Raw genomic sequence first — 23,122 nt, forward strand, 5'->3', positions numbered from 1 at the left:
CCTCCCCTCCATAGGGTTTTTCTAAAGGTTTTCTGGATTTTTGCAGGTGGTAGGGCTCCCCCAAATCTGCTGAGGACTCTCACTTGTGCACAGCTGGTGCTGTTTTAGCAACATAAGTGGTGGCATTTGCACCCTGAACATTGCATATAGAAGAAGTGGTCACGTTGATGCTTTGCTGTGAGAAACACGTGGCCCTCAGCTTTAAACCTCCTCTCCCCTTCATGTCACCTGTTTGACCAGATAAATTTCCTTATGGATCATTCATGTCTCCCTTGTTTGTCTCCCTCCACCCTATCCATATAGGTAACACTAGCGAAATAAACAGATGTGTTGGCAGAATGTTCATGTTATTGATACCAACTTGCACTCTTTTTTTCCTAAAACATGCGTAATTTGCTTTCATCGTGTTGCAAAACCTAAATCAACAGCTGCTATTTTCTGTGATCAGTTAATGAATAAAGAATCCTGTTCCAGGCTCGAAAGGTACAGGTGGAAGAGGTGGAAAACCTGGTAAGGAGTCTTGGATGGGCTCCCAGTTGCTACCTTTCCCCTTCCTGTCACAATCCTTTGTTTTCTGCCGTCCACTCCTTCTAAGCACGGAAAATCCATCCTGTTACTTATCTCTGGTTCTGTGCAATGCACTGGGGGCGAGGGGGGATTTTAAATGCTGAACGCCTCTACTAATTTTCCCTTTCAATTAGCATTCTCTAATTTTCATATTTATTATTGACTTGGTCAACTTCAGATCTTGTGAGATGGCTGTTTGCTGTTCCCTGCATTACTTTTTTCCAAAAATGAAACACTCTAAGAAAGGCTGCCATTACAAAATCGAAAACCGGATAGTGATCCATTTTGTACATCACAGCAAGCTGTAGCTAATAGTTTACCATCATGGTTCCTAGAGGGCACTTTCACTCCACCCCACAAGTAAGCAGAGGAAATAAGCCATGATCCCTAGCTTAGGTGTGCATCTGAGCCAGGCACAAAGGTCTGTTTTGCAGCAGCAACCCATCTTCAGTTACTACAGATTGTGGCTTCCAGGGAGCAAAACCAACTGTTGTACCTGGTTTGGATTTAACCTTAAGGCAAGAATTGTGGTTTGTATCTTCTGCCCACTAGTGGGAAGGAATGAAACAGATGGAGAAAGGCGTAACCGCAGTTTAAGGGAAGGTGTGGCCTAATATCACACTGCTGGAAAGCTTCAAGGAGGGATGGGGAACCTGTGACCCTCCAGTTGTTTCTGGACTACCTTGGCCATTGGCCGTGCTGGTTGGGTGTGACGCAGGGCAGAAGATCCCTCACCCTGGTTCAGAGCCAGTTCCTTCCTGTATTTATGTGGAGAGAGCACACGGGGACGAGTGTCCAGGGAACACTTTTATTTGTTTTCCTGCTACCTAAAGCAGCACTTCCTCTTTTTCTTTTTTTTTAAGCTGAGAGAGGTGCTTCCCGTCAGGGTTGTTGTGGGCCAGTTGCACTATTGACCTGACTGTCAGCATCATTATAAGACAGGGACAGGGAACCTTTTGCTTGTGGGCCAAATGTGACCTATGATGTCTCTCCATTTGGCCTGCCAGGCCATTTTTAGAAAGCCATGCCCTACACCTGACATTATGGTGGGTAAAGGTGAGGTGTGAAAGGAACAAACAGGAATTCAGGTTGACTTTGAATTGTTCCTCTGCTTGAGCAAGGCAGACTCCCAACCACCCATCAACTGATGTGCGGTGAGAGCACAGCTTAATCAAGGAGGGTGGAGCAGTTCCCACTGAACGAAAATACCTCTCAGCAGGATAGGACTGATAGGAAAAGGGCTTTCAAACACCCCTGTGCTGTTCTTCAAATCCCCGAATTTCAGCGGTTTAAGGAGCAGCCTGGAGATGCTTACAAACACCCCTGAGCTGTGTTTTGAAGTCCTAACGATTGGAGCTTCAAAGCGCAGCATGATGTCAGGTGATTGACATATGGGTGACCCCATGCACCTGCAAAATTTGGCCTGCCAGAGTTTGGGGAAATTTAGATCTAGCTTGCTGGGCAGAAAAGGTTATCCACCCCTGTGATAAGGGCCTGTCTTTATATTCTCCAACCAGTGGGGCCTGGGAGAAGGATTTGCCATCTAGCTTTTCCAGTTCTTTTTCTTTCCCAGCTCTCTCCTCTGCTTGCTCCCTTCTCCTCTCCACTGCTATCCAGCGTTGTGGGTTCCTTGCTTGCTTGCTTCTACCCACAGTATCACGTGGGAGAGTTTGGAAATTTGTACCTGATGTGCTTGGTCTTGAATTCTAAGCAAGCAATAACAAATTGATCTGTGTCTTAAGTTTTTGTGAGTTTTTTCTATACCACTTCATTTCTGAGGTTTCTAAGTGGCGTACATAAGACTTATAAAAGCATACAGTGGATAAAATCAATTAAAATGAATCATCTTGCATGTGGCTGATCAGAGCTGTTGTTATCCCAGCTGGCCATTGCCAAAGCATGGTGTGTATTTGTTTCCTTCTTAGCTACTGGAAAATTTCCTGCGCAACATTAATGCCGAAATGTTTGACTTTGGGTTTAGCTGGTTGCATAGGAGGAGAAAGTCCTGGACTATACACACAGCTGTAGAAATCACTTTGATTCCCACCCCCAGCTGACTTTTAATGATATAGTGACCTACATTGATATCTGCCATTACTTTGTCTTGCTTTAAATAGTTGTTCAGATTTTTAAAATTTGTTTTTATTATTGTTTTGTATTGTAAGCCACCTTGTTTGAGTACATGCCCTGAAAGGTGCACATAGGTCACATAGAATTGTAGAATGGGAAGGTGGCCTCAAAATACTTTAATATTAATAGAGAATAGGGTTCTGAAGTGATAAAATGCTCCAGGTGTTGGGAAGGCAAATCAGAAGTTTTCAAACTCCGTTTTGTGAAAACACACATACAGGAAAAAACCAACCCCCTGAGAATAGAAAACTAGCGCAGATGAAACGAAGAAGGTTAGAAATCTACCCTATTGTCCTAGTGTTCTGTTTTCATTTGCAGCGAGTTTATATTGTGTGTGCACGCGCTCAGAATGCGTATCCCCCCTCACCTGTAGCCTGAAATGGTACATTCGGGTTGCCAAGTGAAAAAAGAGAGAGCAGGACTTTTATCGTTGCGTTAAGCGGGGATTTCAGCAGCTGAAGCTCATCACGACAGGCGAAGAAGAGGACAGTGCTACTGCCCTTTAATGGAGGTGTGTTTCTACACATCTATTCAGAAGCTACACCTTCTGACATTCCCCACCTACACAACACACCTATTAGGCACAGTGTTTCTCAGATTTGGGTCTCCAAGTCTCTGTTGCCAGACTACAAATTCCATCACTCCTGACCACTGATCCTGCTAGCTAGGGATGGTGGGAGTTGTGGTCCAACAACAGCTGGGGACGCAAGTTTGAGAAACACTGCATTAGAGGTATAGGGGCCCTCTCTTCTTCACCTGCCCACCCTAACCAGTCCTCCTAAAGGTCCCAGCATCATCATGTCTTGCAGGAGGACATCCATTAGTTCGTCCTGCACACTTAATTCAGTTTTATGAATTTAGCAAACCTCAGCAGATTGCTAAAACACACACAGAGTTTTCCATTTCTGGAAGTGTTTGGTTTGAATAGTCATGTTGTTGTAGGAGGATTCTTCCTGCCTTTAATTCCAATAGGGCAGGAGGGGGGAACTTGTGGACCTACAGATGTTGGTTGGACTGCAACTCCTATCATCCCTGATTGGTCATACTGGCTGGGGGGTGATCGGAGTTTGATTCCAACAGCACTTGGAGGTCTGCAGATCCACCCCCCACTCTACTGTAGGGATACCGTAACACCTGTAGATGTTATTTTTTAAGAAACAATTGTTTTCAGTTTTGCCACATGTTTTGACTGCACTGGTCCCAAGAGCAGCGCACAGAAATGCACACTAAAATACTAAAGCAGCAGTCTGTATAAAAACCCGAACAGTTCCATCACAGGAAAACACACACCAAAAGTAACAACCAAATAAATAATCCAGCAAAACCACAAACAGACAGAATAATGGGAGTTGCACCAGTATCAAGCTGGCATATCTGTCTTGTGTGCACTAAAATGATGGCAGAAAATCTCTTGCCACAGAGTATGGGATTCCAGAGTGTTCTTTGCTACCCTTCTTCAAGGGCAGCCTCACAAAGGGCAAGTTAGAGTAGTCTAGAAGTCATTTGAGTATTTGAGTATGCTCAGCCAATGGCAAGCGAGGGATGGGTCACTGACTCGGAGTTGCCCTTGTTGTTGTTGTTTTGCTTCTTCTCACATCTTAAGTCCTTGTTTCCCAATCAGTACCTAACCAGCACCAGTCCAACTAAGAAATGCTTCTCTTCCTCCTGAATGCAGCACTTAAAGCCATCTTCCTTTTAACAAATAGGAAACAAATGTCTTTTTGAACCTAAAAACTATTTCATGGGCTAATACAAGCAATTCCATCCCCTTCCAACCTTTCAGGGTTTTCGGATGATGACCTGGCTGGAATTGTGGACGAGGGAGGCTACCAGCCAGATAAAAAGAAAGGTAAGTTCTCTTTTTGTTGCTTAGCTAAGAAAGGGGACACCAACAAAAAGGGACACAAAGTACATTTTTATATTGGCAGTCCAATTGCAAAGTTAATGCCTGTAGAGCAGGAATGGGGAAATCTGTGGCACTCCAGACTAAAACTCCCATGATCCCCGACAACTGCCCTTGTGTCAAAAGCGAGCCAGAAGTAAATCACACCCCTCTAGTTGGAGTTAACTCATGACACGGGTGGCGCTGTGGTCTAAACCACTGAGCCTCTTGGGCTTGCCGATCGGAAGGTCGGTGGTTTGAATCCCTGCGAAGGGGTGAGCTCCCATTGTTCTGTCCCAGCTCCTGCCAACCTTGCAGTTCGAAAGCACGTCAAAGTGCAAGTAGATAAATAGGTACCGCTGTGGTGGGAAGGTAAACGGTGTTTCCATGCGCTGCTCTGGTTTGCCAGAAGCGGTTTAGTCATGATGGCCACACGACCCGGAAGCTGTACGCCGGCTCCCTCAGCCAGTAAAGCGAGATGAGCGCCACAACCCCAGAGTCGTCTGTGACTGGACTTAACTGTCAGGGGTCCTTTACCTCTGCCTTTTTATGCACCAACTTGGCAGAGTGTAAGGACGAATGAGCGCAGAGCTTGCCCCCAAGAAGTAGTTGCTAACACTGAAGTTCTCCCTGTCCCCACAGCTGCTAAGTCCCCTTTTCCATAGGGTTTTTTCCAAGGAATCTGATACTGTCCTTTCATGTCAGCTTTTGCTTCTCCTGTTTCATGCCCCTTCTGGTTCTGGGAGACCAGGTGGGAGGAGAGCTTGTTGCAGCAGGAGGGGGAGACACCCATGACACTTCACCAGGCACACTCATCTCTCTCTCTTGGCCTCCTCCCCTGCTTCAGCTTCTGCCTCTGATTCTCTGCCACCGACTATCCCATCTCATTGAGCCCTGTTACCTTTTCAGCATCTGACCACACCTCTTCCCAGTCGTCTCTCTCTTCTTGTGACTGCTCATCATTGTCCCACCACCAATCCCTGGCCTCTGAGCCTTCTTCCCTTAGGGGTCCCCTAGCTGGTTCCTCCCACCATTCCTGTGCGTCCAACCAGTCCATGATACATTGCTGGTGGGAATCATAGTCCAGCAACATATCCAGGACCACGGGTCCCCCATCTGGTATAAGAAGCTGAGACCACTGGGTCCACTTTGTTCAATGCTGTTTACAGTCTGGCAATGGCTTTGCAGACTATGGACAGGAGCCTTTCATCTTGCTATGAGGACGGCAAGCATTGAATGAGGGGGCTTTGTATATGCATAGCTACACCCCTTCCCTGCTTAGAGATTAGGTACCCGACTGAAACAGTGGGCAGGAAATGACTTCTACAGCTTCCTTGATAGGTGGCCGGTCATTTGAATTTTCAGAAAAAACAGTGATGGGTTTCTTTGATTGCTCTTACCCATTTCCTGCGCTCCTAATTCAGATATATTTAGCATTTTAAAAGAAAAAGAAGTGAGGCAGCCACAGGCTGCAGCATTTGAAACCTCCACAGCAATTGGCTGTATGAACTCTGGCTTCAGTTGATTGAAGCCATTTCTCTCCAGCTGTAGACTCTGCTGCCAAAGGGGTTATGGAGAGTTTACAAGCATTCCAACGTTTCAGAGGCACAGGCCATTCCAAAGCATGAGAGCAGAAGCGGACATCTGGAACTAGTAGGAAGGGGATTCAGCAGAGAAGTGTGTTTGCGGCGTAATTGAAACGTTGGTCAGCAGTTGCATGTGTGAAAGTTATATAGTATGTCCTAGTGGCGTGAATGAGGATAGCATTTGGACAAAGGGGTAATGGGCTTGTGTGGATAGTCACTTGTGTTGTGTCTTTAACACAGTGGTGGCTGGTGCCCATTAGAGCTGGTAGGTTGGAAGGCAGGAAGCCCAAACAATAAAGGGAATGGAAGCCAACGAATTTGGCTAGTTTTACCACCATCTACTTTGCAGAGTTCTGCAAGAGGAGGGGGAAGCTGACAGGCAGTGGTTGCAAGTAATAAGGCAGTCAGAAACACAGGAAGCTCCCTTATACTGAGTTCACACCAGTATTCCATAGCTCAGTACTGTCTGCTCCGACTGACAGTGGCCCTTAGGGGTTTCAGACAGGAGGCATTCCCAGTCCTACTTAGACTTCCCAGGGATTGAAACTGGGTCCTTTTACATGCAAGTACCCAGCCACTGAAGTGCAGCTGCTCCAGTTGGTGTGGGCTGGCCAAGGGCAGACAGGAGTTGGTGGGGCAGCATCCTGCTTGCCGCAACGGACCAGCCTCCACCGATTAAACATATTTCCCCCCACAAGCTTCCATCTAATACTGATTTATCACGTTGTCGCTTTCTATCCTGCAGACATTTGCATCGATGCAGATGACATTATTACTATGAGCTTACCCACTTCAAAAGGGGGAAAGAACTCTTCCTGGTTTTCCTACTGAACCCCTAGGGGTTACTTCAGTGCCCTAAATTGAAACCAGGGCTATGTGAGGAGCAATAGTAAACCCCTAGTTATGATTCTGTAGGAACACAATCTGTTCCTGCATCCGTCAAATTGGTGAGTCAGTTTCCCCAAAGATTTGTTGCGGTCAGAGATATTGTGTGCACTGCGTGTTAGTTTCTCCAACTTGATTACAAATGGGAAAAATATATAGCACAGATTCAAGTTACCAGTAAGGAGATTCTGACTAAACATAAGGAAGAGCTTTCTTGTGTTTAAGAGCTGTTTGGTGGTGAAACGGACTCGCATGAGAGGGGCTGGACTCTCCTTCCTTGGAGGGTTTTAAGAAGAGGTTGGATGGCCATATGCAATGTATGGTCTAGTTGAGATTCCTGCATTGTAAGGGATTGGACCAGATGACCCCCAGGTTCCCTTCCTACTTTACAATTCTATGATTCTATGATTGCATTCCCTGCCTATCATTTTGCATCTTGCTCTGGCAAATGGATCTTCTTGTTCTAGTGAGGAAGGAAGTAGATAACTCAAGCCTGATGTTTTTCCTTCCCTGGTTTAGAATACAAGCAGTGACTGTTTCGCATGGGGGTTCCATTCCTGGCCCCTCTGCACGCCAGCGGAGGGTGCATAAGCCCACCCTGTTATGTCCTGCTCCTGTTCTGCCCTCTTCCAGGTCCAAAAGGAGCCGAGTGTTGGCGATTGCATGTCAGTTGGATGTGCCTAAAATGCTTTCCCAGCCCTGTTTCTGCAGGAGCTAGTGCTCTGGGCATGCCTCCTGCTAGGAATGAGTCTAGAGCAATGACCCATGAAAGGTGACCGCCTCTTCTCAGGGCTCTCAGCTTATCTTCTCTAGGAACGATGGATTCACACCCAATGCAGAGATGCAGCGGAATCACCTGACTCTAGCAGAGCCTATTGGGGGGCTCCTCAGGAGGTGGCTACCTTGGGATCACAGGAACCTTTAAGCATTCGCTTTAACTCCTTGCCTAATAATAATAATTTATTTATAACCTGCCCATCTGGCTGAGTTTCCCCAGCCACTCTGGGCAGCTCCCAATCAAGTGTTAAAAACAATACAACATTGAACGTTAAAAACTTCCCTAAACAGGGCTGCCTTCAGATGTCTTTTAAAAGTAGGATGATGTCTTATTTCCTTGACATCTGCTGGGAGAGCGTTCCACAGGGCGGGTGCCACCACCGAGAAGGCCCTCCTTCCTGGTTCCCTGTAACTTCACTTTTCACAGTGAGGGAACCACCAGAAGGCCCTCGGCACCGGATCTCTGTGTCCAGGCTGAACAATGGGGGTGAAGACATTCCTTCAGGTATACTGGGCTGAGGCCATTTAGAGGTCAGCACCAACACTTTGAATTGTGCCTGGAAATGTACTGGGAGCCAATACAGATCTCTCAGGACCAGTGTTATGTGGTCCTGGCGGCCACTCCCAGTCACCACTCTAGCTGCCGCATTCTGGATTAAATGAGACTTACCAACCCAAGGGAAGCACCTTTTGCAGTATTAAACTGCTGCTATCTGTTAAGGTCCATGTGGATTCCAGCAGTTTTTGGACACATCAGAAGATCTTCCACCCCCAAGTCTCAGTATCCTACAAAGCAGTCATTTTTTTCAGACCACCCCATCATTTTTTCCAAAGTAGGGTGGAGCAGGGAGGGGTGGGAGAGAGAAAGAGAGGGAAGAAAAATGCTGCCTATGCTGCAGAGTGCAGAAATTTGCAGACAAAGCCTCCAGTCTCTGCAAACCCCACCCACCTCTTGACTGCGCACAGCGCTAAATTTATAATCAATCTCATTTATTGCTCAATGCGGTGCTACCGAAGCAGCAGCTGGTTAATTAATATGAGGGCTACCAGTGTGTGTCTCTGTGTATGCGCAAGGCTGCAGTTGCAGAGCAGTCGAGCCCTATTCACACAAGTTCCTTCGTCAACATTTTAGAAGATAATTAACGCTGCCCCAGGATTTCTACATTCTCCCCCCCCCCCCCACTTCTCAGAATTGGCTTTGGGAGGAGGGGTGTGAGAGGGAGGACATGATCCCCCCACCCCCAATTTGTCCTTGCTTTCAACTCCAAGATGTAGATCAGCCATCTCTTGACAGAATGATTTTCATGGAGGCAAACTCGGGGCAGGCATGACGTCAGGGCTGTAAAACGATGTGTGCATTAGAGGATGGCGGGGGTGGGGGAAATCTCTGCACAACACCTGGTGGGGGTCTTAGCATTCTGTTTGTAGACCTTTCCTACTGTGCAGCTTTTCACATGTGTTTTTTCCCCCTGTGAATATTGTTGCAAAAAGCAGTTCTGGAAAGCAGAAACAATTTGTTGGAAATAGCCCCGACAGAGCTATGTTGTCAACTAACCTGCACATTGATTGCAGCCAATGCACCCTGCCCGTAGTGCTGCTTTGGAGGTAGGCATGCCACCTGGAACGTTTTGTCCCATTTATTCGGCAGGGGGGCTGTCCCTCTGAACCAGAAGGTCAGATTTGAAGAGACTCTGTCCAGGGCAAGGGGAGTGTATAATACTTGGACCAACTGAAATGGCCCAACCCAATAGAAATAGGCTAACATTTTATCTGCACAGTTGAAACCGGCCAAGAAAAGCTGGATTCTATGCTGCCTTTTGTTGCATAATAATTGTTTTGAATAATTTATTGGACAGTTTGGCATCCTCAGCCTGGTTCTGCGAGTCACAGGAGGAGTCCTCCACCCATAGCCACTAGAATCCTTACTCAGCCATCCTATGGGCTGCCATTGGCAATACGCTTTCGAGAGTATCATTTCATCAATGACCACTAGAAACATGTTGGCTTCTTTCTTAACAAAGGCTGGATTCTGCATCTCAGCTATTCCCCAACCTGGTGTTCTGCCCAATGTTTTGGACTCCAGTCCCCATTATCTTTGCCCATTTGTTTTGGTGGCTGGTGCTCATGGGAGGTGTAGTCCAAAGCACAGGGTTGGGGAAAGCTTTCATAGAATCATAGAGTTGGAAGAGACCACAAGGGCCATCGAGTCCAACCCCCTGCCAAGCAGTGTAACTGTGTTACACTGGACGCTCAGGTTGCAAATGTAATCCATGCGGGATGCACGTTTGCAACCCGCAGCATTCGCAAACTGCAGTGTCGCATTTGCGCATGCGCGGGTTGCAATTTGGCACTTCTGCACATGCGCGAATTAGCGCTTCTTTCAGCAGTCCGTAACCCGAAGAAACACCACCTGAAACATCTTTAACCCAAGGTATGACTGTACTCTCCTTCAGCACACCTGAAGAACCATAGCAGAAGTATAACCTTGAGTATAAAAGGTAACTTCACATGTTTAAAATTGACCTTATTCTTGGTTATGAATGAAGGCAGATACTTTTGCCCCAAGGAGCCACTGTCTCTAGCTGGAAGGGAAAACCTTTCCCCATCTCTGCACACTAACTGGACTGAATGGCACTGTACTACATCTCTTTCCATTCCCCCCACCTCTGACTCAAATAGGAAATGTACCTGCTCTGAAAAATTGCTCAATGCATTGTACAAAGTATGGTAATCATGTCTCTGCCTCTCTTAGCCTCAGCTTTCTGTCTCCTATCTGTAAAATGGGGATAATGATCCTGACATTTCTTCCAGAGTGGTTGTTAATGAGACAATACATGAAGTGCTTCAAACATTTACAATTGCCTTAAGTAAATACCTATTGTTATTTCCAGGTGGAAGTTCAGGAAGTGGCGGCAGTGACAATGACGGTAAGGACAATTCTGGAAATTGCAACTCCATCTCTGCTTCACACAGATCCCTTTCTGTGCCCTGTATCTAGGCTGAACTGCAGGTGCCTGAGTTGACTACTTGCACCTCCCCGCTCCCCAAATAGCTTGACTCTAACATCCATGGTACACATGGAGGCACACATGGAGAGGCCCCTGAACCATGCAATATAGTATTGCAAGTTTTGTGATTACCCTTTTGAGATTACAAAAAGAACATGGGGAGTAAAATGAGCCACATAAGATATAAATGTGTTGGAAATAGTTGGGCAAGAGTTTTCAAAGTGTGATGTCGGGTAATATCAATTATTGCCCTTTTCACATTTCTTTTCAAGAGGGTCCCTACCATTGGGCTATACCCACTGTTTGAATTGACCCTTGAAATCAGTGGGCATTGTCCATGGATTTCAGTGGGTCTACTCTTGAGTATAGCTGACATTAGATATCACACACAGTTTTTAAGTAAAGTCAAATTTCAGCCTTGCCAAAGGCCCTTTGCAAACAGGCACTGTTACCAGAAACTCAGGGGAGGGGAATCTTTTCGTCCCCTTAGACAAGATCCTTATCCGGATCTGATAAGGGTGGGGGAGGCTTTACGATCAGAGCAAGATTGAGGACTTAAAAGGGGAGAGGCAATCCTCTCCCCCCCTTAAAGATTGGCACTTGTGTGTTTCTGCACAAGCTGCTTCAAACAGTGCACAAGAAGTGTGTGAGCTGCTTCAAATAGCACTTTTGAGAAGCACTTGAAAGTAGCTGCCAAGGTCCCATTTTCAGCTGAAATGGGACCTTAAAGCACTTCTCAAAAGCACTTTTGAATCATCTCCTTCTTCATTTAAAGGACAAGGGGGCAGATGCTTCAAACAGCACTTCTGAGAAGCTATTTAAAACAGCCCATGTGATCTTGCTTCAGCTGAAACCGGACTGCAGGCTGTTTTAAAGTGCTTCTTAAAAGCATACTTTTGGTGCTGCTGCTCTTGCTCAGCTGATCTGCAGAGATTAAATCCTGCTGCTTTGGCTGTGCGATCCTGTTCTCTGATAGGAATAGAGGACCCAGCCGATCCAGGATTTAACACCAGTGACACAGCTGGTGGTTGGGTGTGGTTTGGAGAAAATGATTTTGTGGTCCAAATTGGACCACCTGATGGGCCAAAATAAGCCTGCAAGCTAGAAGTTGCCCATCCCTGCTCAAGGCGGAAGCTCAATTCACCTAAAGGTGAATTCCCATCTCTTTTTGGTAGATATTTGTTCTTGCTAAATTCATTGTACTTCTTCTTTACCCTAGTTTACTGTTGCATCTGAATGGGCAAACTATGATTTACACTCCATACCTGAACTGCAAGTGAGTTCAAGGTTCATTTGTAAATCCCGGTTTGGAGGACAAGCTGCTGTGTCTGATTAGGCAAGTTGCCACTTTTGATTGCTCCTCCAACCAGGATTACAAACCAGCTTCAAAATTTTAGTGCAATATCATTCTATGGTATTCAAGCACAAACAATAACTTCCTAATTCAGAAATCAACTGTGGTTTTCTGTAAAGACGAAGTAACTCGTTGAATCAGAGGGGAAAACATAAATAAAAAGGTTCATTCACACAATGCCAAACTTTAATACAGAATTGGATGTGAAGCAGACCTTTGTGATACCTAGCAAACAAATCAACATAGCAATAGGTTGACAATTACAAGTACATTAACAAGCATGACTGCATGAAGGAACTGTATTAAATGTATATTAAACAGGCTCGGCCCAGTATACCTGAAGGAGTGTCTCCACCCCCATTGTTCAACCCGGGCACTGAGGTCCAATGTTGAAGGTCTTCTGGTGGTTCCCTTACAGCGAGAAGTGAAGCTATAGGGAACCAGGCAGAGGGCCTTCCCGGTGGTGGTGCCCGCCCTGTGGAACGCCCTCCTATCAAATGACAAGGAAATTAAAAACTATCTGACTTATAGAAGACATCTGAAGGCAGCCCTGTTTAGAGGAGTTTTTAATGGCTGATGTTTTAATGTACTTTTAATATTTTGTTGGAAGCTGCCCGCCCAGAGTGGCTGGGGAAACCCAGCCAGATGGGCGGGGTATAAATAATGAACTGGTGGTTGTTGTTGTATGTTTTATTTGACACATTTCTGCACTGGTTTGTTTTCTGCTGGCCTTTTGCAGGTGCCTTAGTAGTAGAGACGGGAACAATTGCTGGCATTGTCAGTGGCCTTGCCATGGCCCTGATTGGTGCTGTGAGCAGCTACATCTCCTACCAGCAAAAGAAGTTCTGCTTCAGCATACAACGTAAGTGACTCTTCCTGCCCCTGGAAGGCCTGTCTGCAAGTTGGAGGGAAGCCCCAAATGTGTGTTAAGGATTTGTGAAGGGGTCGAGAACCAGCCTTCCCATCCACTGTAGGGTCTTGAACCTTGTTCACAAAAAGTGCCCAGCAAAGGAATATCATTGCATTGCCAATATAGGAAGTGGGGTGTGTTCAAAAATTGGCTCTCTCCTGAACTTCTGTCCTGGCAGTGAGGAAGGCTTGCACAACTTCCAACTTGCCAGGTCCGATTCAGCCTATTGGGGTGCTTAAGGACATTAAGAACAGAAAAGGCTAACCAGGCATAATATATAGCTTGCAAATTATTATTATTATTATTATTATTATTATTATTATTATTATTATTATTATTCATTTCATTTTTATACCACTTTATATATTTAAGAAAAATCTCAAGGCGGTTTACAGCATATTAAAACATCAATAAAACAACCCAGAATCAAACATTTTGGAAGAATGTCAAATATTATACATTCAAAGCAACACAATTAACAGAAAACGAAAATAGTATCTTAAAGATTTCAAAATAAAACATTGCAAAGGAGGTCAGCTACAGAATACATATTTGATGCAAACAAAGTTAACAACAACAAAAATCTTAAACATTTCAGAAAAACGAAAACCATTGCCAAATGAAATCAAGTATAAAATGCACGTTTAAAACAGCATAATTAACAAGAGAATGAAATATTATCGTAAGTATGACACGGCTGTTTGGCAGGCACGGAAAGATGGGGCAAAAGATTCCAGTAGTTAGGGTTTGCTGTCAGGCACAGTGATGTCCCTCGGGTTTCACCTGGTGCCTCTTTAGTAGAGCTGGCGAGTCTGGGCCCCGCCCCCTAGGCCAGGTGGAAAGGGCGTTGCAGGGAGCGGCCTTCAGCACTCACAGCCAGGGTGGGGCCCATAGAAGGTTGTCTTAGGCCTGGCCATAATTTCATGCATATCCCAAAGAGCTGCTGCCAAAAAACATAGGAAGAGCCCCACTGGATCAGGGCAGTGTCCCAGCAAAGTCCAGCGTCCTGTACTCACAGTGGTCAACCAGATGCTCCAATGGGAAGCCCCCAAAGCATGACGTAAGAGTGTGTGCGTGTGTGTGTGTTTGTGCGCGCATGCGCTCCCTAGTAACTGGCATGCAGAGGCTACTGCCTCTGACAGTGTGCATTGTGTAGACTGTGGGGTAATACTAATCTAGGGTTTCCAAGGGCTTTTATTAATAATAGTGAGAATCTCTCATTTTAAAATCAAATTCCTAGTGCATCTCCCTCTGCTAGCTGCAGGGATAGGAACCACACTCAGCCTCCTGCAATGAAATTGCTATTTTCACAGGAGTCTCTAAAACAAACAGGTGTGTGCCTGAGTAAATTAAGCCAGCAGGAAAGGCAAGAGGAATGTGATAAAATGAACCCCTCCTTTACTTGTGTTGTATCTTTGCCCTATCAGTGATATTTTTGAAGAACAGAAAACTATTTGCTTGCGCTCTCTCTCTCACACACACACATGCTCTCTCTTTCTCTCTCTGGAAAAAAGCTTCAATAAAGGCAGCACTGAGAGAAGGCAAAACCCTAGAAAGACGGCAGGAAATAAAAGTTAATTATAAAGGAGGCTTAATTTAAGCCATCAGACATGGCGTGCTGGGATAATGTCATGCCTTAGATGCATTGCAATGCACAGCGGAGGCTGGCGCGTCAGCCACTGAAGTGACTTTTTATTGACAAACATAAAACTGCATTTGGTGCTATCATAGACACATGGCAAGAGGAAGAGGTCTGTACAGGAGCCACAGGGCTGCAGCACATGGAGACACTCCCAGGCAGATTCATACGTGATGCTGAGCTGCCCTTTTGCACTTCTGAATGACCAAGGCAAACATCCATTTACATAAACATGGCAGGAGGAGACAATTTGCACGAGTGCAGTAGCTCAGAGGCAAAACTAGGCAGCTCCCTAAAGAAGCACACTTAATGGGGCACTCATCACACCAGCAGCCTCCCATGAACATATACTAGTCACTGGTCTATCTAGCTCAGCATTGTTCACACTGACAGGCAGCAAAACTTCAACCAGGGAACATTCTCAGCCCTGGAGGTCCCTGGAGATGCCAGAACTTGAACCTGAGACCTTCTTGTGCAAAGCAGATGCTCTACCGCTCAGTTAAGCCATTCCCCTTTAGCTGATGGTAGGGTGGTAGGGTTGTGGCGTTCATGGTCAGTTTGTCCCATGACAAACTTTGTGCTACCCAATTAAAGTCACTTGAATGTCGCTTTCTGCTTGCCCTTGGTTGTAGAAGGCCTCTTCTTCCCTTTGTCTTTGTACAGAAACGAAGGAACTTTGTACAGAGTGGGGAGAGCTCATTTATTTCAGACCAAACTGTTGTACATGCTTTGAAATTGCATCCTCTTTTTTGGCCCAGTGAATAAAGATTGAACTGGGGGTGTGGCCAGCCAGAACTCTTCGGCCCATGTTCAACGTACACATGGATATGAAAAGCAGGAACGGCACTAGAGCAAAAGATACTCAGGCTCATTTGCAGCTTGCTTAGGTTGGCCCACCAATAGCAGGATGGGGTCCCTGCACCTTTTAAATAGGTGTGTCAAAGGGGGAATTTTTGGCAGGTGTAGCTTGCATGAACTTCAGAAGAATTTGTTACTACAGATGACTTGTCCAAAAAATGGAATGGCCATAGCTTAGTAGCAAAACTCTTCTTTACATGCAGAAGGTCCCAGGTTCAGTCTCCATGGAGGGCTGTGAATATCCCCTGTCTGAAACCCTGGAGAGCCACTGCCAGTCAGTGCAGGCAACACTGAGCTAGGTGGACTTGGAATTGGGCAGCTTCCTATGCTTCAATAAATGCCTTCAGTGTGGCAGCTGTAAATACCAACAAAAAACCAAAAACAAATAAAGGAACACCATCATAGTTCTCTGAACGATTTGAACAATGCTTGTGCTGAACACCATCAGTATACCAAGTGGGTAAAGTGGGAAACAGACAATACATGTTATATAACATATTGAGAGTAACCATCAAGGCGACATCTGGAATCTCTTTTTAAAAAGGGACTATTAAGAACAGATTGATAAAATGAATAATTGCCACACTTTGGCCCAAAATCTATATCTATGAGATGCTTAAAAGCGTGATAGTTCTTGATTGAAGTAGCCAGGTGTGCTCAAATTTGTAAAGCTGATCCCCTACACTTGAAATACAACCCAGGAGCCACAAGCTGGCTATACAGGCAAGTTTATCATGCAAGGCTAGTGCAACAGCTCAGGCAGACTGAAAAATTCCTAGACCATTATGTAAGAGAAACATTAAAACTGGCTAAGTTCAAACTTCCCAAAGCAGCTTTAAAAACCCTGTGATGTCATTTTAAAACAGGCATAGGCAAACTCGGCCCTCCAGATGTTTTGGGACTACAATTCCCATCATCCCTGACCACTGGTCCTGTTAGCTAGGGATGATGGGAGTTGTAGTCCCAAAAACATCTGGAGGGCCGAGTTTGCCTATGCCTGCTTTAAAACATTTTTTTTTAAAAAAAAATATATTAGTGTAAACAGCTAAGCTTAGCAATAAAAGTACAAAACCTTTCCCTTACTGTAGTCGCCAGCTGAAAATCCTACATATCAAAAGGTGTCTTTAAGAGTTTTAGTTTGCACTTGGGACTCGACTACTAAAGTGAGTGGGGCTTCTTTTTCTGTGCCGCCTGCAGAACCTGCTAAGGACAATCACCTGGTAAAAATAACAATTGCTGTTTTTTATGTCTCCAAAGGAAGAGCAGGTATATGGAAACAGTGTAGAAAGAAAGGAAAGGAAAGGAAAGGAAAGGAAAGAACTAAATAAAGAACAGTTGGCCATGCTGGCTGTGACTGATGGAAGTACAAGCAAAATCTAGGTGGTCACAGGTTATATATCCCTGCTCAAGGAGCAAACATTTGCGTTTTTCACAGCTTGTAATACACTTTTAGTCACTTTATTGGGCAGGCTTGATTATTTTGAGTACACCTGGAGATTTTAGTCAATAACTTGAAATATATGTGGATTAATCTGGGCCAAAGTGCATTAAATACACAAGCAACCATTGCATGTGTCTGCTGGGTCTGCTTTTCAATATATGTGGCATTCTGCAGGTGCCAGTTTATACCATTGCTGCTGCTGCAAGCTCCCAGCTGGGTCAGGTGCCCACAGCCCTGTGTTGGTGCACATACACACAAACACACACACACGTATGTAAGAGTCATCCTCTCATTGCCATAACTGCTGTGCCTGAATGGAGTGCCCATTGTAACCCATTGCAATGACACTCCTTCTTCTCAAGGCATGAACCCTTTATTCCTAAACACCATTGCAAATGATGGTCTTTCAGTGCCAATGTTTTTCATCTGTTGTTGCTTTCAGAGGGTCTTAATGCAGAGTATGTGAAAGGAGAAAACATGGAAGCGGTGGTGACTGAAGAACCACAAGGTAAAATACTGTTTTCAGGCTCAAAGGAGGCAAACAATTTTGTTGAAGACTAATTCACACTGACTTAACTTTCGCTCTTTCCTTCCCAGTTAAATATTCTGTCCTTGAGCCACAGACTGCAGAGCCACCTCCGCCGCAAGAAAACGCAAAAGTCTGAATCCCAGACTTGGTCTGGAGAAGAATCAATGGCAACACACACACACGCTTCTCACATGCTTGTAATTTAGCTTTTTACAAACATTTGATTTGGATCCAAAGCTATTTAAATGTGCGTTCTTCTGATTATGACAGGCTTCTTATTGTGGTAGCTGGTATTCTGGTTTTTTTCTTTTCTTCGTGAAGAGTTGTAGGTTTACATTCACATGGTCATGTAGGAGTTTTGTCAGGTTGAATTCAAGAACAAAAGGGTGCTTCAAATTGGTGTTTCACATTAGAGTTAGGGATTTTCATGAAGGTTGGGGGGGGGGGGAGAAGCAGCTGAGTTAGTGACTACAGGTGTGAGAACAAATGAAGTGCCTGTAAATTAACAGTCCAAAGCAAACCATTTAAAAAACCTTTATGAAATGACTTTCAGCCAAATTCCGGCTGTCAGCCATAAGCATGTAGCTTCCACTGATAACAGTGGAAGTTACATGAATGTTGGAGGGTGGAGTTTAGTCCTTTAAGTAGCTACACCTCAAGATATACAAGTGCCTGTGGGGTAGGTCTTCATTTGACAGAGGACAGCAGGTGAATATTACCCCATACAACTGGGCTTCTCTACAAACATCCTGAATTTTTTTGCTACCAGAACCCTATGCAGCTAGTTCTTGTGGATGCAATGTTTCCTATTTAAAAATCCAGTGACATTTCAGGAGGTCAGAATTTGAACCTATACCCAAGCCCTTCCGCTGGCAAAGAAAAGCAAGATTTCCCTTCCCTGTTCAGTCCCATAGACTTGGGCCGACAATGTGGGTTTTTTGCTCTATTTTACTCCAGATTTAGAACATGCTTACATTTCCAGGACTGCAAGTCTGCTTGCTGCACTGGGCAATCATGAAGGTTGCAGTCGCACAATCTCTTGTGCAATGACAGAGGATATTGCAGTTCAACTGTTAGCTTGCTCCTCTTCGTTTTGTCAGACTCTAATTCCTAGGTTGGCTAAAATCCAGGAACAGAACTTACGGGCTTTCAGCTAGGAAATTAAACCACAAAATGTGAAGCAACCATGGATCAAGAGCTCAGTTAGTTTCCCAGTGATCTTGTAGGCCACTGGGTTGTAACCAAGGCTATTCCTATGCGAAGCAGACCCACTGAAGTTAATGGAGATTATTAAGTTAGGTCCATTAACTTAAATGGGTCTTCTTGGAGTAGAACTAAGGCTGGATGCAACCTACTGACTCCAACCTCTGCCTTGATGCAGGAAGTCTAGAGTGAGAGCACCCACAACAGTTGGCTGTTCATCCTCTGCTTGAAAACCTCCAACTTAGTTGCACTTTGGGCTCTGACCTTCTAATTGAGATCTCGTAACAAGATATCAAGGATGACCTGAGAGCCCTTTGGTGCAAAGCATGCACTCTTAACTACTGAGCTCTGAAGTAATCTAGATAAAAAATCTGGCCCATGTTGGTGATTTTTAACAGTCCCACTTTTCACCATTGTAGCAAGGTGAATACTTCCGTATGATTATGAATTATCAGTGATGTTAGCGAGTCATTAAAAAGGGAGTACTGTTTCTTTTTTAAAAAATGCACACATCTGTATCATAAGGTGGTGAAAAAGAACTCTTGTGGATAAAAGATCCATTTAGCTTTTGACTGTTTACAAACTTAATTTTTACTGATATATTTTTAAAAGGAATCTGGAAACATTAGCACCCTGCTCTAGCAAGGGAGACCTGCAGGTGGAAGTAGCGGGGGATGCTGCTATGCATCTGGACTCTACTGACATGGCTGGATAAATCTCTTAATGGAAATGGAACCACCAGTTGTTATGACCCATGATTAAAGCTGGCTTGGGTCTTAGGGGTATAGCTAGGATGAAATTTTGCCCTGAGATCCTCACCTCACCTCACACATGTCCTCTTTGAGGCAGGTGCCACTGATTTCAGTGGAACATGCCTCCATGAAATGGTGCTTAAAACTGTAGCTTAGATGTTTGATGACAAATGTGCAAATTCCTTCTGCTCTGTTTTTGTTTCACCACTTGCATTTCAAGAGCCCTACAGTAGCTTTAAAGAAATTCACATCTTTTGAATGTATTTAGCTTCTATGACAAAGCTACAATAAGCTCTTTTACTCCTAAATTCTCATCTTAACTGTTGGCTTCAATGGGACTAAAGCAGGGCAATACATCTAAGAAGGAATGCAGCTTACTTGCTTATTGAAGGGTGCTTCATACACTGGTCACCAGAACGGAAGCCACAGAAAGTTGCTTCTGCCTGGAAGCCTGCTGTGCCATAGACGGTCTTCACTCAAGTAGGTGAAACCACGTGAAAAGGAGCGTTCAGTCTGGTGGAGTACTGTCATGGAAACAGTTTGGGGGGCTTCTACGTTTTGAGGTTACCCTTAAGTACTGTAGAGTAGGTTTTTTAGGAAGGCTGTGGTTTGCAATTTTTGCAGAGCACAAATTAGTCAGATACTAACAATACCACACAGCTGAATTGACATAATGGTAATTTCCAACTACTATAGCATATCTCTTTTTTAATTTTTTTAGTCAAGTACATAAAAGATTAGAGTAGGATGAAGTAGTGCATCTTTAGATAAATAGCGGGGAAATAATAAGTGTAACTATGATGCTAGTACTTGCACTAGGAGTCATTTTCTCAGATAAATGAATATAATTCCTTATTTCTTCTTGCCAATGATGGGAAATGTTTCTGTAGATGTAAATTGTCGATTTTGTTGTATTTCTATTACTGCACTGTCCAGCCACTGATCTGAATTTTGAAAAACAGTGCATCTGAGTGTTGAAAATAACCCACTAACCACTTAGTCATTTGAAATGTGTATGTATTGCAGATTTCTTTTGTGTGTGTGTAAAAAACAAAAAACTCACAATACTTCCAATAAGTAAGATATCGGGCTTTCAGGATAAGACAGTAGGTTAACCTTTAAGCTACTTCCTTCCCCAAAGCCTTTTTATATGAATTTGGTAAATGGTTATGCCTTAATGTAAATTTTAGGTAGAATATAAAAATCAAAACTATAGAAATGCACATCAAACAGGAGACACCTGTTTAAAATGTTATAGCACTATAATTCAGCATTAGGCATACAGGGCAATTATCACTATTATTATTGCCTGTAGAACCACTTTAAAATGTAGTTGAACGTATCCCCAAAGAAATCTGCTTTGTCGGATAATGGGGACTGACTGCATTCTCCACTCAAAAGTACACAAGCAGCTCTGTTCTCTGGTTCTTTGTGCTAGATCAGCAACTGAAGTCCCCTTTGCTAAGCCTGGCCCCAAGAGCTACCTGCCCACTCCCCACCCTCAGTCACTCAGCCAGGGATGAAAGTGGCAGCTACAGTAATGAGACCTGTCAGGTGGCCACTAATCTCCTCCTACAGCAGCGTTTCAGAAAAGCTAACTGCTGATCAGAGTTCCGCTTACACTATTACTATTAATAGAACGTGAAACAACCATTGATCTAGTTAGCTCAGCCCAGTCTGCTCTGACTGGCAGTGGGTCTCCAAAACCTTAGGAGGCTGAGACAAACAGAGAGGGAAGGAGTGCTTTTCCAGGCCTAATATCTGAAATCCTTTTCAATAGATGCCAGGGATTGAACCCAATACATTCTGCATGCAAAGCATGTGCTCTACCATTAAACTATGACCTCTCCCCATGGGGACCTTCTTTCCATTGTCTGTACACAACCATCAATATGTTTGGCTTTTCCTGGCTGATTTCTCTGTAGCAGTGCCAACTTTGTAGTACTACACCTCCAGAAGGGATCCATTTCTGTTTTTCTACTCTTGTGTTTTTATGTTCATAATTAAAACTATCTGTGCACTGAAAAGCCACATAAATAAGCTCAGCCAGATGTTCCAGAATAGGTCAAGTGACATGCATTAAAGTCTTCCATCAGGCCAAAGATATATATATAAAAGACCCCTTTCTGTGCCCTGAATTTATACACAACACACATTCTTGCAAGTAAAGAGAAGATGCCTAATTAGAGAATGGGAAAGTGGTTTCCTGTATTTTTCAAAATTATGAGAATATTGGCAGGGATCTAGCCACATTAACTCACTTAAGTGTTGGCTTGGCTCTTTTCTTTCTTAACTTGTGTCTTTCTTGGCAAAGTGTTTTAAGGCCACAGCGTCAGCTGTCACTGTCTCGTGCAACTAACGGCAAATGGCCCTGTTTACTATACATTATCATTGTCAATAGATTGTTTGCTGTTGTGTGAATTGAGGTTCATCCGAGAGAAAAGTGTATAACTTTACAAACATAGAAGGAAACAAAAGCAAATAGATGAACTTGGCGAAAGGGAGGGGAGGGGGAAGAGAACCCAGACAGCAGATTAAGAGAGTAGATTGTGTCCAAAAGATGCCAAGCGTTTATTTAAGCAATACATACAATTCTTTAGCTAATACAGAAATGATCTGTCCCAGATGAAAATTGTGCATTATGCTGTCAAAAGGCGGACTCATTTTGCTAAAGTGCATATAAGAATTACAGGGGAGGGAAATCCGAACTTGATTGCTGAACTACAAACTGGAAAACAATAAAAAAGTTAAAGACTTGTACAACAACAATGTGCCTCTGTGTGTGCTCTGTGGGCGTGCATTTGCAGCGCAAGGCCAGCAAGCTCTTTTCCAAAATGAAAAAGGAGGGGGAAATTTCAGGCAACTTGAATCTTTTTAAACAATAGCTGGGGAATTGTAAAGCATATACCTGTCTCTGCAACCATCAAGTCAGATTTCCAATGCAGCAATGCCTACGTTCAAATGAGACACACAAATGATCTTTTTCTACCTTTTACATTGAGTGAAAAGGATTGTTTCCTTTTGGTTGGTTTTTAAAATTAAAGCTCTGGTTGCTACCCTGCCTACTCTAGAGGAGACCAAAGGCAGGCTTAACATGAAACAATCTGGCAGTTAGTATCTAAAAGCAACATTGCAAAGCCATGACATGCACTATGTGGGACTTCATGACATTTTTCTTTGAGCAGCATATGTCCTTGACACATCACAAGTTTCTTTTGAAACTTCCCACATGGCAAAGTGGGGCTGCACTTCGAGGAAACAAAAAGTCTAGAAGGGACTAGTTGCGGTTTTCTACACTTAATCCCAAATATTTTAAAGCCTGTTTTATTTTCTAAACTAGAAAAATATAACCAACAATGTATGCCCCCACACTCAGTGTATCTAGCAATTAATGCTATGCTTTATAATTTTAGGGACACAGGTGGCGCTGTGGGTTAAAGCCTCAGCGCCTAGGACTTGCTGATCGAAAGGTCGGCGGTTCGAATCCCTGCGGTGGGGTGCGCTCCTGCTGCTCGGTCCCAGCGCCTGCCAACCTAGCAGTTCGAAAGCACCTCCGGGTGCAAGTAGATAAATAGGGACCGCTTACCAGCGGGAAGGTAAA

General features: G+C 44.3%; 1 protein-coding gene across 3 annotated transcripts in view; it reads left to right on the forward strand.

The window, feature by feature from the left end:
* CD99L2 (CD99 molecule like 2) overlaps positions 1-22,290 on the forward strand; it is a 68,758-nt gene extending 46,468 nt beyond the window's left edge. The window contains exons 7-12 of one of the 3 annotated variants that reach the window (XM_083723107.1): positions 475-510; positions 4,481-4,546; positions 10,719-10,754; positions 12,929-13,051; positions 17,480-17,545; positions 17,635-22,290. In XM_083723107.1, the coding sequence (XP_083579233.1) occupies positions 475-510; positions 4,481-4,546; positions 10,719-10,754; positions 12,929-13,051; positions 17,480-17,545; positions 17,635-17,702 (395 nt within the window). In that variant the 3' untranslated portion in view covers positions 17,703-22,290. Of the gene's footprint in view, positions 1-474; positions 511-4,480; positions 4,551-10,718; positions 10,755-12,928; positions 13,052-17,479; positions 17,546-17,634 lie in introns of all 3 variants that reach the window. The other 2 variants (XM_083723108.1, XM_083723109.1) reach the window with 2 other exon arrangements.
* Positions 22,291-23,122: the final 832 nt, after the last annotated feature.

Source organism: Podarcis gaigeae, assembly GCF_964106915.1.
Source record: "Podarcis gaigeae genome assembly, chromosome: Z".
Taxonomy (NCBI): domain Eukaryota; kingdom Metazoa; phylum Chordata; class Lepidosauria; order Squamata; family Lacertidae; genus Podarcis; species Podarcis gaigeae.